The sequence below is a fragment of the Chanodichthys erythropterus genome, chromosome 24, assembly GCF_024489055.1.
Source record: "Chanodichthys erythropterus isolate Z2021 chromosome 24, ASM2448905v1, whole genome shotgun sequence".
NCBI lineage: Eukaryota > Metazoa > Chordata > Actinopteri > Cypriniformes > Xenocyprididae > Chanodichthys > Chanodichthys erythropterus.
Genome location: NC_090244.1, coordinates 29,510,673 through 29,522,687, shown reverse-complemented (window position 1 = coordinate 29,522,687; position 12,015 = coordinate 29,510,673). Strand labels below are relative to the sequence as shown.

The following is a 12,015-nucleotide window of genomic DNA, read 5'->3' as shown; positions in this document are numbered from 1 at the left end:
CACACACACGTATTTCTGTTTGGGACACACACATGGCTTATAAGCATAACTATTTATGTTAATGCTGCTATGATGGTACACATACTGTAGGCCCTGTTGCATCCTCTGTATTTAACAACAGCGTGGCTTCCCAAACGATTAGAAAGTGTTATAAAAAGGAAAGGTGATGTAACACAATGGTAAACATGCCTCTGTCCCAATTTTTGTTGAGCATGAAATTATAACTTTGTTTATATTTGCAAAATACAATTGTGCTGGTCATTAACTAATTGTTGAGTCATATGTCTTTGTGGTTATGGCTTTTGAATTAATTTTAAATTAGTTAATAGTCATGTGCCTCAACAAGTAAAGTCATAACATGATGCTTTTGCAAATCGTTAGCTAATGATTAATTAAATCAGACAACTGAAAGTTGAAATGCATGGCTTTGACCCATTGTGATAATTAACACATTAATTTACATTATTAGTTAATATAATGTTATTTGGGAATTAACACAATGTCATATTTAATTAACAGCAATTCATATATTATTTAATCTATGAATCATATAGAATGTTTGTTAGTTGCTGATGCAGTGATCATTAATAAATGGTTTAGTTCTTAATGAGTCATACATGAACTCATGATTATCTGTGCATTAGGTATGCATGAATTAATGCATATTAGTGTACCTGTATTGTATTTGTAAGTGTTACCGGTTCATCTTTCCACTTGTCCAGATGGATATGGTCATTACCTTTACTTTGCATGGGCTTGGGTTGTTGCTAAAATGTATATTGCATAACTGATTACTAATATTGTCATGTTGTTTGTATTCAGTGCATTTCAAAGTAATCTGTATGCATGTATGTAATCTGTACAGTAATAAATTATTACTGTATGTAATCAGTATGTAAGTTTCGTACATCTTAATATGGGACCTGCTGTGACCTCTAATGTTCCAAAATGTTGGTAGTTCAGGTTGAATCTGAAAGTTCCCAGTTCTCTCTTATCCTAAGGGTTGATGAGCCAAAGTCAACTCAATAGTCAGATGACAAATCACATTTGTATTTCTGTTTACATATATACAGTTATCAGCAAGTATTTACAGACATTATCAGTTGCATACATAACCATGACTATCACAATTCCAGTAACATAAAAGAGAGTAGAATATGAGAACATATGTAGCAATTGAACTAATTTACAAAATGACAGTCAAGACTTTTGTCAAGACTTTAGAAACCTTTTCAAATCATCAAAGTACAAGTCAAAGCAAAAGTGATTACAACTGTGACCTGAGTCTGATTCGAGTCCCCAACTCTGCATCATCATCATCATAATCATCATAGCTGATGTCACATAGCCAATCCAATTCTTCATCCATTTCCCCTTCCTCCTCTTCCACCAGCCTAGGAGTTGGCCTCTGTATGTGCATGCTACAGTCTGCTGTCTGAGTCTGAGGTCTTGCAGTCTTCTCTTAAGTAGACTGATTAGGCCATTGGACCCCTCCACTGTGAATCCATTCGTATAGCCTATAGCCAAGTCCACACATGAAGAATAATGGAATTACCGTCACACTAAACATTTAATCAGAGAGAGCTTATTTATGTTAAGACGAATCTTCAATACAAAATCAAATTATCAAATTAAAATAATCTTTGAAGGCTATTTATTCTTAGTTTTTGAGCCAATACTGGAATGATTGCTTTTCACTTGAAAATAGTTTGACCTATGAATGTTAAAATGCATAAAGCAAGATAGTTTGACTTACTTGCTGTTTGTGTGCACACTGAAATGGTGGCCATCAGTGACTGAACCTTTTCTGCTGAGTCCTTAAGGTACTGACAGTGCTGCATCATCTCCTTCACAAGGATCTGTTTTTCTTCTGTCAGTCGTGAGACAAGCATTGGTCAAAGAGCTTCTTCTTGGTGATAATGTCGACACCATCTGAAGGAATGAAAACATTATACATTAATTAGCAAATTTGATGATGATACCTTTTAAATAAATACTAAAAGTTAAATCTTCATACAACACCTGTGTTCTGTTCCTGCCAAGGCCAGATCATGCTCTCTGCAGCTTTGTTGGAGAGTTTCTGCACAACTGAGATTGTGTCCACAAGACCACCATCAGGTTGTTGGTTGTATCTCTGGATCTCTTCTAGCAAGCGTTTCTTTTCTTGGGCAATCTTCTGACTAATCTTCTGACACCTTTTGTTGCGGTCTGTAATAAGAGCAAAAACAATGCTATTACAAAAGAGCTGCCATGGCATTTAATGAACAGAACCAATATATCTTCAATTTGCATTTGCATTACTTACATTTACTAATACATACCATTCTGTCTGTAAAGGTAGTGCTTCTTCAGACAAATACTCACAAAGAGTGCTTCGATGGAGATCTGCAAACCATGAGCATCAACCGGACTGGATGCTGCATTTCCTAGATTAAAGATAAGAAGAAAGAAAAATGTTTCAAACACACTCTCTACCAACAGAGATGGCAACCTCACGAGTGTCACAGGAGCATATCATTTGAGGAAAGGCTGTTGGCAGCAAACACTCTGCAAGAGCAAAAGACAATCAGGATGAAATTAAAGAATGTTTGGATTGTGAGTAAGTACTTGGAAAACATAATGCATGATTTACTAATGTTGTCTGAAAAAATGCAAATCAATTGAAAAAGAGACACCAACCTTGTTCACAGACAATGTACTTGCCATCATGGAGTTTCACAAACTCGGTTGGAGGAATGTATTTATAAAAGCCATACATGCTGGTTTGCCTACTGTGCAGAGTGTGGTGTTTATGTACCAACTGATCACAAAGAGAGTAAGAGAAAAATACAAACATAATAGAAATCCAGAAATCCAACATTGCAATTCCACTACCACTGACTTCTTTTGTGGCAATTCCATTGCTTTTAATACAGGGACAGTCCAGGGATAGCAGAGAAGGCAGAGGGTGAAAGGATAGTTGGAAATGGACAATCAAACCCATGACCCTTAAAGGAACATTCCACCGTTTTTAGAAATAGGGCTTATTCAACTTTTTCATACATTTAGATATGTGGGCAAATACATTTTTGTCTCAGTGCATGCATTGTTTTAGTTTGGCAGGGTCGGCGCTAGCTTAGCTTAGCATAATGAATGGAATCCTATGTTGCCAGCTAGCATGTCCCGAGTAAAAGTGATCCAAAAAAAAAACCACCTAATTACTTAATTACTGGCCTGCGTATTCACAATGAATACAAATAGCGATGCAGAATAAGACTAGGCGATTTCCTAGGCAGATATTGACTTGGGACTATATAAATGAAATGGACATGCAATTTCTCTGTACTGTATACGTGTTGGTAGCCATTAAATACGTATTTAGTTTAATATTTATGTTTAAATAGGCCTATTATAATGTTATTTTTAAATTTAATCTATTTGATTATGAAAAGTGAACAGCATGCATCATGCGCAATATATCGGGACACATGGAATGGGTCAGACATGATTTTAAACACTTCATTAAGTTTTGTTTTGTAGAAAGCCTTTCTTTAAAGTGAATTTCGTTTTGTAAAAATTGTATCTTAATTTTAATCAATGTTTCATCAACCAATTGCCTGGATTTAATAAATAAGAAGCAAATATAGCAGGCAATATAATAATGACATGGAGGTGCCGGCGCGATCACTGGCTCGTGAACTGGCGCGTCTTATAAATGAACCGAAACTCAGCGGCTGCTTGCCTCACAGACATGAGAAATATATAGAAAGCTTGAAATGTCTACTTTTAAACGAAATAATTCAAAACGCAAAGAAATAGGCTCTCTGATGATCATCCAAATGAAATATGCATTCTCTCTCTAAGCGCGTCCACGGAGATGATGAGAGTCAGTAATGTCAACTTCATCTTCGCAGCCGACACTGATTCAGAAAACATTAGTTTATTAATAAACAATTAAAATGTCTCCTTGCTGTTTTTGTCACTTTCATAATCATTACTTTTGCAGGCTTTTTATGGCAAGCTTTATTTAGCATTTTGCTTCGCAACACCCACAGGATGTGTTCGTTTTGGCGAGTCCATCGGACCCACTCTGACTATGGTTAAGATAAACATCGTCACTAATTAATAAATTAATAAATATTGAAATAAATTGTAGATAGGACATTTGTACATTTTATTTATTTTTTATTTTTATTATTATTATTATTATTTTTATTTATTTTTTTTGTCCCTCTGTCTGGGCCCCATCCCGCCAATCGGGCCCTAGGCACGTGCCTAGTTTGCCTTTGCGTTAATCCGGCTCTGTTTGTGATAACACCGGCTGAAAGGACATTATTACATGGCTAGATGATTGTTGAACTGACTAATAACAACTGTATTCCAGCAAGCTGTGTATTAATATTGTGTACAATATTCTTCTCATTTTTAGGTCCTGAGTCCATATGGGGTGAAGGTGAAGACAGAACCAAACTAAAGCTGGACTGTAGCCTACTAGAGTCTGGACTATATGATAGATGTCATACTGACACCTACTGGCATGGATGCAGCATGACAAGTTTTTGACAAGAGGGGCATTGTCTTCTCCAAGAAAAAGTGTGGAGGATTCATCTGGCTTTCATCAGCCCCATGAGGTGACTCCATGGAGAATACATCAGCTTTCTTTAGGCCTCTGATAGACTGAACTCTTCATCTCATGTGAGTTGATATCATTTTAAACATTCTTTTTTTTTTTTTTTCTTGTGAATGTATTTTGTAGCATGCGTAAAACTGTCCCAATGAAAGAAACTTTTTTCCTTTAATGATTTTGTAATCAAGGTTTCCTGTGTTGGGCTTGTGTTTACATGTTTTATAAGACTAGATCTGCAAAAACTAATCAATAAAATCTAGGTAATATTATTGATAATGAACATAATCGTCTACAGATTTCATTAGCACATCAAAACAGACAGCACAGTAGAAAAATATCAATAATTCTGACTAAAATACACATTTTGTGTGTACACAACTAATCATATTTATGAGAGCAGTAACAGTAAATGCACTGTGGATTGTTCATTAATATAATATAATTGTATGATTATAATTGAATGATTGTGCTTGTTCCTCATACCTCGTACAAGTTAACATTTTGTGCTTTTGTTTTTTTACTATTTTTAATGAAGTTGTTTTCATTTCTGTTATAAATTAGCAATCAAACTGTTGTTTTTAGGTTTAGAATGTGATGTTTGTATTTGAACTCTTTAATGCTGATAAGTTATGATGTACATCAGCTAAAGAAAACGTATTTAAGTTAAAACATTAATACTTGCGTGATCAGACTTAGGCTACATATTTAGTTATTATTATTATTATTATTATATGGAGAGATGATCTGCTGAGTGAAGATGAGGGTCAGACAGGAGAGTCACAAACAGACTCGGATCCTCCGGATGATGTTCGTGTGCTTCAAGCTGCCCAAAACAACAGCTGTATGAAAGCCTCCTCACGCCCCTCACTAATGCTGATTTCATTAAAGTTGCATTCAGACTGTTTTCTGAACACACAGAGGACGCGTTCAGGCTTTTATCAACTTTTCCATTAAAACTATCCATCAAATTTACACGCGGCTTTTCGCCGTGGCTGAAGCTCGACTTGGATTTGGTCTGACGGAGGCAAAATAAACATTTCCTCTTCGCGTATTTTATTCTCCAGTGAAAGTTCAGAACCTCTGCTCGGTGCTCACTTTGTTTTTACTGCGACAAACTATTTTACCGCTTCAGTTTTGCCCCAAATGTAAGAGAAGAAAACACAATCGTGAGGGGCTCGTGGAGGCGCACAGACACCGAGCAGGGCGGGTTGAGTCTATAAGGTTCTCATGTGTTATTTAAGAGCGCAGCGGCGCTCGAGCGCTTATCATTGCTGAAACCAGACAGCGTTTGAAAGACTGTAGATCCGATCCGAGAGAGAGATGGCAGAAACCGCTCCAGCCCCGGCTGCTGCCGCCCCGGCCAAAGCGCCCAAGAAGAAGTCAGCTGCGAAAGCCAAGAAAGCAGGTCCAGGTGTCGGTGAGCTCATCGTCAAAGCTGTGTCCGCATCCAAGGAGAGGAGCGGCGTGTCCCTCGCCGCCCTGAAGAAAGCTATCGCCGCCAGCGGCTACGACGTGGAGAAGAACAACTCCCGCGTCAAGATCGCCATCAAGAGCCTGGTGACTAAAGGCACTCTGGTGCAGGTCAAAGGGACCGGCGCTTCGGGCTCATTCAAGCTCAACAAGCAGAAAGCCGAGACCAAGAAGAAGCCGGCCAAGAAAGCGACTCCTAAAGCGAAGAAGCCCGCGGCCAAGAAACCCGCTGCTGCCAAGAAGCCCAAGAGCGCAGCGGCAAAGAAGCCCGCCGCCAAGAAATCGCCCAAGAAGGCCAAGAAACCCGCCGCCACAGCCGCTAAGAAGGCGACGAAGAGCCCCAAGAAGGCAAAGAAGCCAGCAGCCGCTAAGAAAGCAGCCAAGAGCCCCAAAAAGGCCAAGGCGGCTAAACCTAAGGCGGCAAAGCCTAAAGCCGCCAAGCCTAAAAAGGCAGCGCCCAAAAAGAAGTAAAGTCTTTTCTGTTTCTCCTCAACGGCTCTTTTAAGAGCCACCCACTAACTCTGAATAAAGAGCAAAATTCGTGTATTTTATAGCGTTTAAAGTAAATAAAGATGATTTTAGATCTTAGACTGCATTCAGAACAGACAAGCCACCCAGTTCTGAAAATAAACTCGAATAAACCATTTTTATATATAAGATGATTAAAAGATGATATGGGTTCAGGCCGTGATCACAGTCCTAATGGGATGTTGTACAATACATACATTTACAGGCAACACTCGGCTGGAAAACTATATCAATACAAACAACAGTGAAAACACAACAGGAACAGTATCAGATAAAAAAAAAAAAAAAAAATATATATATATATATATATATATATATATATATATATATATATATATATATATATATATATGGTTTCATGATCAGAAATATGTGTGCATACATAATTATTCCGGCAGAAAGGGGGTTGGGTTTTGGAGGGAAGTTCAATGATTGGTTTAAATCTTTACAGACTCTAAACCAATGAGCGACTGGCACTCCAGTTTAAAGACAGTATGTGGACCCCAGAAATCTCATTCTGTTTTTTCTCTCTGTGAAAGTAACAGTAACTGTAAGTAAAAATGAGTGGACGAGGCAAAACCGGAGGCAAAGCAAGAGCCAAGGCTAAGACTCGCTCATCCAGGGCTGGACTGCAGTTCCCCGTCGGCCGTGTTCACAGGCTTCTCCGCAAAGGCAACTACGCCGAGCGCGTCGGTGCTGGTGCTCCTGTTTATCTGGCGGCTGTGCTCGAGTATCTTACCGCTGAGATCCTGGAGTTGGCTGGAAATGCCGCTCGGGACAACAAGAAGACCCGCATCATCCCCCGTCATCTGCAGCTGGCGGTGCGCAACGACGAAGAGTTGAACAAACTTCTGGGCGGAGTGACCATCGCTCAGGGCGGTGTGCTGCCCAACATCCAGGCTGTGCTGCTGCCCAAGAAGACCGAGAAACCCGCCAAATCCAAATAAGCAGATTGTCTGTTTCATTGAAACCCAAAGGCTCTTTTAAGAGCCACCCATTTTATCTGATATAGAGTGTTTTTCTTTGAAAGCATCATAAACTTTTTCGGTTGAGAAGAGATAAAATAAGACCCATCAAAATGTCAAATGTACGAAGTTTTTTTTTTTTTTTTTTTATATATATATATATAAATAAGCACATGATGATTGATCCCTTGATGTGTCTGTAGAGATCGTTTGTTAGGAGGCGTGTAGGATCGCCAACATACCCTTCTCCACTAATATTAAAATACATTTATTTTCCTGCTCTAATAATGTATTGAATATTATTTTGATAATTACCCAAAATAAAAACCAATATACATATCAGCGTATATAACCGAAATGGGTCATTGTTACTCTGGGTGTTTTGTTTTTTTAAATTATTATCACGGCCGCACGCGGCTTTATATATTTTAGACTTTATACTGATTTTATACAGACCATAATGTGTTTTTGTTCTAATCCAAAATCTGCAAAACCACTGGGAATTAAGTGTTTCAGAATAAATAAATAAAATAAATACAATGTGAGTATAAAGCTCATGGAGGTGTCATCTGAGTCAACCGATCAAAGCACATTGAGCGGGAATGAATCCCTCTGCTTGTTTGAAAAAGAGGAAACGCGCAGTCATTGGCTAGCAGTCATGCACAGACGTCACATATTAGCCAATCACAAGGCCTGCATCCTTGCGACACTATCAGCACGTGGTGGTAAAATGCTTTAAAAGCAGGCGTGTAACACAGAGAGTATTTCCAGAGTAAGCAGAACAGAGAGAAGTAGACTGCAGCAATGGCAAGAACCAAGCAGACCGCTCGTAAATCCACCGGTGGCAAAGCCCCGAGGAAGCAGCTCGCTACCAAAGCCGCCCGTAAGAGCGCTCCGGCCACCGGTGGCGTCAAGAAGCCCCATCGTTACAGGCCCGGGACCGTGGCTCTCCGAGAGATCCGCCGTTATCAGAAGTCCACCGAGCTGCTGATCCGCAAACTGCCCTTCCAGCGGCTGGTCCGAGAAATCGCTCAGGACTTCAAGACGGATCTGCGCTTCCAGAGCTCCGCTGTCATGGCCCTGCAGGAGGCAAGTGAGGCTTATTTGGTGGGTCTGTTTGAGGACACCAACCTGTGCGCCATCCACGCCAAGAGGGTCACCATCATGCCCAAAGACATCCAGCTGGCCCGCCGTATCCGCGGAGAGCGCGCCTAAACCCGCATCAGCCACATCAAACCCCAAAGGCTCTTTTAAGAGCCACCAAAATTACACTAAACGAGATTATTTCCAGTTGAAAGTTGTATTAACACTAGCTGGTACACCTCAAAAACTACCATTAATATAACGGTAATAAACATGTATGCATGTGTAATATATATATATATATATATATATATATATATAACACAAGTTTTTAATGTCTTTGAGAAATAGTTTACTATTTAAATTAATATATACAACTTGTAGCTAATAGTGTAAACACACATTCTTTACAGTTTTTCACAATTGCGAAAACATTTTTTGAAACTTTTGTCCACTTTTTTTAAACAAAACTAATCTTTATTAACAAAACCATCCAGAGCATCTAGTTACACAATGTTTATTGTATACAGTAAACACAATTTGTAATTATGTGAAAGTATATTAACTAGGTTGAATATATTGTACACCATATGCACTCAAGTTTATTATAGTATTGAATGTCTGTACATTCAGCACTTGCATACTGTGAAAATACTGTAATTCAAATGCAAAAGCCCAAAAAGCAGTGGTCTCAACTCAAATCCTGGAGGGCCACAGCTCTGCACAGTTTAGCTCCAACTCTCACCTGTTTGGAAGTTTCTAGTAATCCTGAAGACCTTGATTAGCTGGATCAGGTGTGTTTGATTAGAGTTTGAGCAAAACTGTGCAGAGCTGTGGCCCTCCAGGAATTATCTGCCAAAAAGATTAAAAAAAAAAAAAAAAAAATATATATATATATATATTAGCAGTACACTCAAAAAAGTTGTGCAACTGCAAAATTCATTCTGCCTCAGCATCACATCTGTGTGTTGGGTTCATCCTCTTCCTCGTCTCTATCCTCTTCCTCCTCTTCCTCTCAGATTGTTTCCATCCATTGCTCGTATCATCATTCAATGCTCCTGTTCACTCTGAGCTGCTTTATATTTCCCACAGCTGGTTTGATCACATCATTTTTGAGCTCATCCAGTTATCAAATGTTCTACCTGAAAAAAATACTATAGTAATTTATAGTAAATAGTGTTTTTGAACCATACTATAGTTAAGTACTTGAATTAAATTATTGTGATTGCTGTGATAATATAACAACTGTAGTAATATAAACAAGTTACAAACCTGATTCCAAAAAAGTTAGGAAACTGTACAAATTGTGAATAAAAAAGAAATGCAATAATTTACAAATCATACATAAACTTACATTTTCTCAGTGTGTTCCACATCGTCGGCTGAAGTTGGTCCTCGTCTGCTTTTTTTCGGCCGATTCGAAACGTCGGTCTGTCGGGCCATCTGATCATTCGGATTGTTTGTTCAGCTACTACCACTTGCTGGTTCGGAAAGGCATTTCATCTCACGCAGGCGCAGAATGGACGAGCTACTTGGCTGTCGGCTGTCTAGCGTTGGTTTGGTGTGTCAGCCCAACTTTGGACCCAGATCCTGCTTTCATCGGCACTAGTTAGTCACCGTCGGCTTGGTGTGTTCCTGCCTTAAGACTGAAGGACAATAATGAGAACTCTGAATATTATTGGAGCAGCTATTATGATGCTTAATGAAAGAAATCAAGTTGACAAACACTGGTGATAATATAGCGTATTGAGAGGTTTATAAACATTTTGAGAAAACCGGTCATTTTTGACCTCAAACACCACAAGTGTGACTTAGTGCCATTTTGTACAAAATAATAGCATTTCAAAACAAGCTTCCTAGTTAACATTAAAGCATGGTCCATGTACATTTTTTAATGAAAAAACAAGATTTCTGCTTGATTTTTCGTTTTTTTTTTTTTTTTTTTTTTTTTTTTTTTTTTTAAAAAATGTAAAAAATGTAAAAAATGGATAAATGTCTTCAAAATTCATTTTCCACATGTCGGCAGTCATGAGACGCCCCATTGGTCTGTGCTTCACCCGCTTGGCACTGTCTAGCGCAGCTTCACCACACAGATTTAACTGCGCACAGCTAAATAAAACAGAGGCTGGGTGCAGATTAATATTTAATATTTCTGATATAAAAATTTCTGTGAAACGCGTTAAGTTGCACGTAAGAAAGCCCAATCTAGGACCTGCCCTGTACAGTTTAAGAAGCGGTACTGCTATAGCAGCAGAGCCAGAGGACTATTATTTTATTAAACAGACCTGAGCAATGACTGATGACGTCACAGGCTCAGATTTGCTTGACCAATCGGCAGAAACTAAATTTGAAGATATACCCGTGAACCAAAAAAGAAAAATCAAGCTGAATTCTGGGATTGAAAATGAATAATCAGCTTGAATATTCAATCTCTATATGTGGGCGGGAATGAAACGCTTCTTTCTGCTGATTGGTCAACCAGACATCAAACCATGTCATCATTAGTTGTTCATCTGTTCCGCTCAACAGAATAAAAGTCCCTCGCTCTACATCGGTACGGATTCTTAACACATTTATTGCAACTACATTTCATCTCTTTCTCATAAAAATTAATTTACTTTGCACACAACTACCCCTAGCCTACTTTTGTTTTAGACAACATCCTGAGTTTTGGACATGGGATGAATTTGAAATAAGGAATCAGGAATCAGGGTATCTTCCATTCATTTGTTGTTTGTTTTAAAGGGATAGTTCACCCAAAAATGAAAATTTGATGTTTATCTGCTTACCCCCAGTGCATCCAAGATGTAGGTGACTGTGGGTGAGCTCTGACAATGGCAGTTGTATATAAAAGTCAGTAATGTCTGGCACTCATTGAAGTATAAGTGCTAGACATCACTGAGCACAATCAGACCTCACTAAACGAGAGCTGAACGCAGTTGGACATAGTGGTGTATTAGAGGTAAAAAATGATATAAATACTGTCCGGTTTCTCGCACAAACCGATCGTTTCATGTCTTAGGACATCAATGTGTCGTCACGAGCTGCAGGGTTTAATTTGGATTTGTCTATGGAAGTGTTTTCGACTCTTATTGTTCGAGTTCCCATTCACTCTTATTATACGACTGACAGACGGCAGCGGTTGCAGTTAAAAATCATTATGTTCTACTGAAGAAACAAAGTCACCTACATCTTGAATGCGCTGGGGGTAAGCAGATAAACATCACATTTTAATTTTTGGGTGAACTATCCCTTTAACATTGAAATACTGTCAGCACTCAGAACATCTGAAACGGCCGTGGTCTGAGTAGCTCTTGAGTCTGTGCAGACACAGCAGACAGTTATGACCGCAGGGCAGCAGGT

General features: G+C 38.8%; 3 protein-coding genes and 1 pseudogene across 3 annotated transcripts; 3 read left to right on the top strand and 1 right to left on the bottom strand.

The window, feature by feature from the left end:
- LOC137014841 (transmembrane emp24 domain-containing protein 6-like) overlaps nucleotides 1-12,015 on the bottom strand; it is a 124,614-nt pseudogene that overhangs the window by 38,531 nt on the left and 74,068 nt on the right.
- On the top strand, nucleotides 5,917-6,555 carry LOC137014529 (histone H1-like). The gene has a single exon (XM_067378903.1). The coding sequence runs from the start codon at nucleotides 5,927-5,929 to the stop codon at nucleotides 6,545-6,547; it is 621 nt and encodes a 206-aa protein (XP_067235004.1). The 5' UTR covers nucleotides 5,917-5,926; the 3' UTR covers nucleotides 6,548-6,555.
- LOC137014547 (histone H2A) lies at nucleotides 7,165-7,888 on the top strand. Its single transcript, XM_067378920.1, has one exon. It carries the CDS (start codon nucleotides 7,165-7,167, stop codon nucleotides 7,549-7,551), a length of 387 nt encoding a protein of 128 aa, XP_067235021.1. The 3' UTR covers nucleotides 7,552-7,888.
- On the top strand, nucleotides 8,374-8,784 carry LOC137014539 (histone H3). The gene has a single exon (XM_067378912.1). It carries the CDS (start codon nucleotides 8,374-8,376, stop codon nucleotides 8,782-8,784), a length of 411 nt encoding a protein of 136 aa, XP_067235013.1.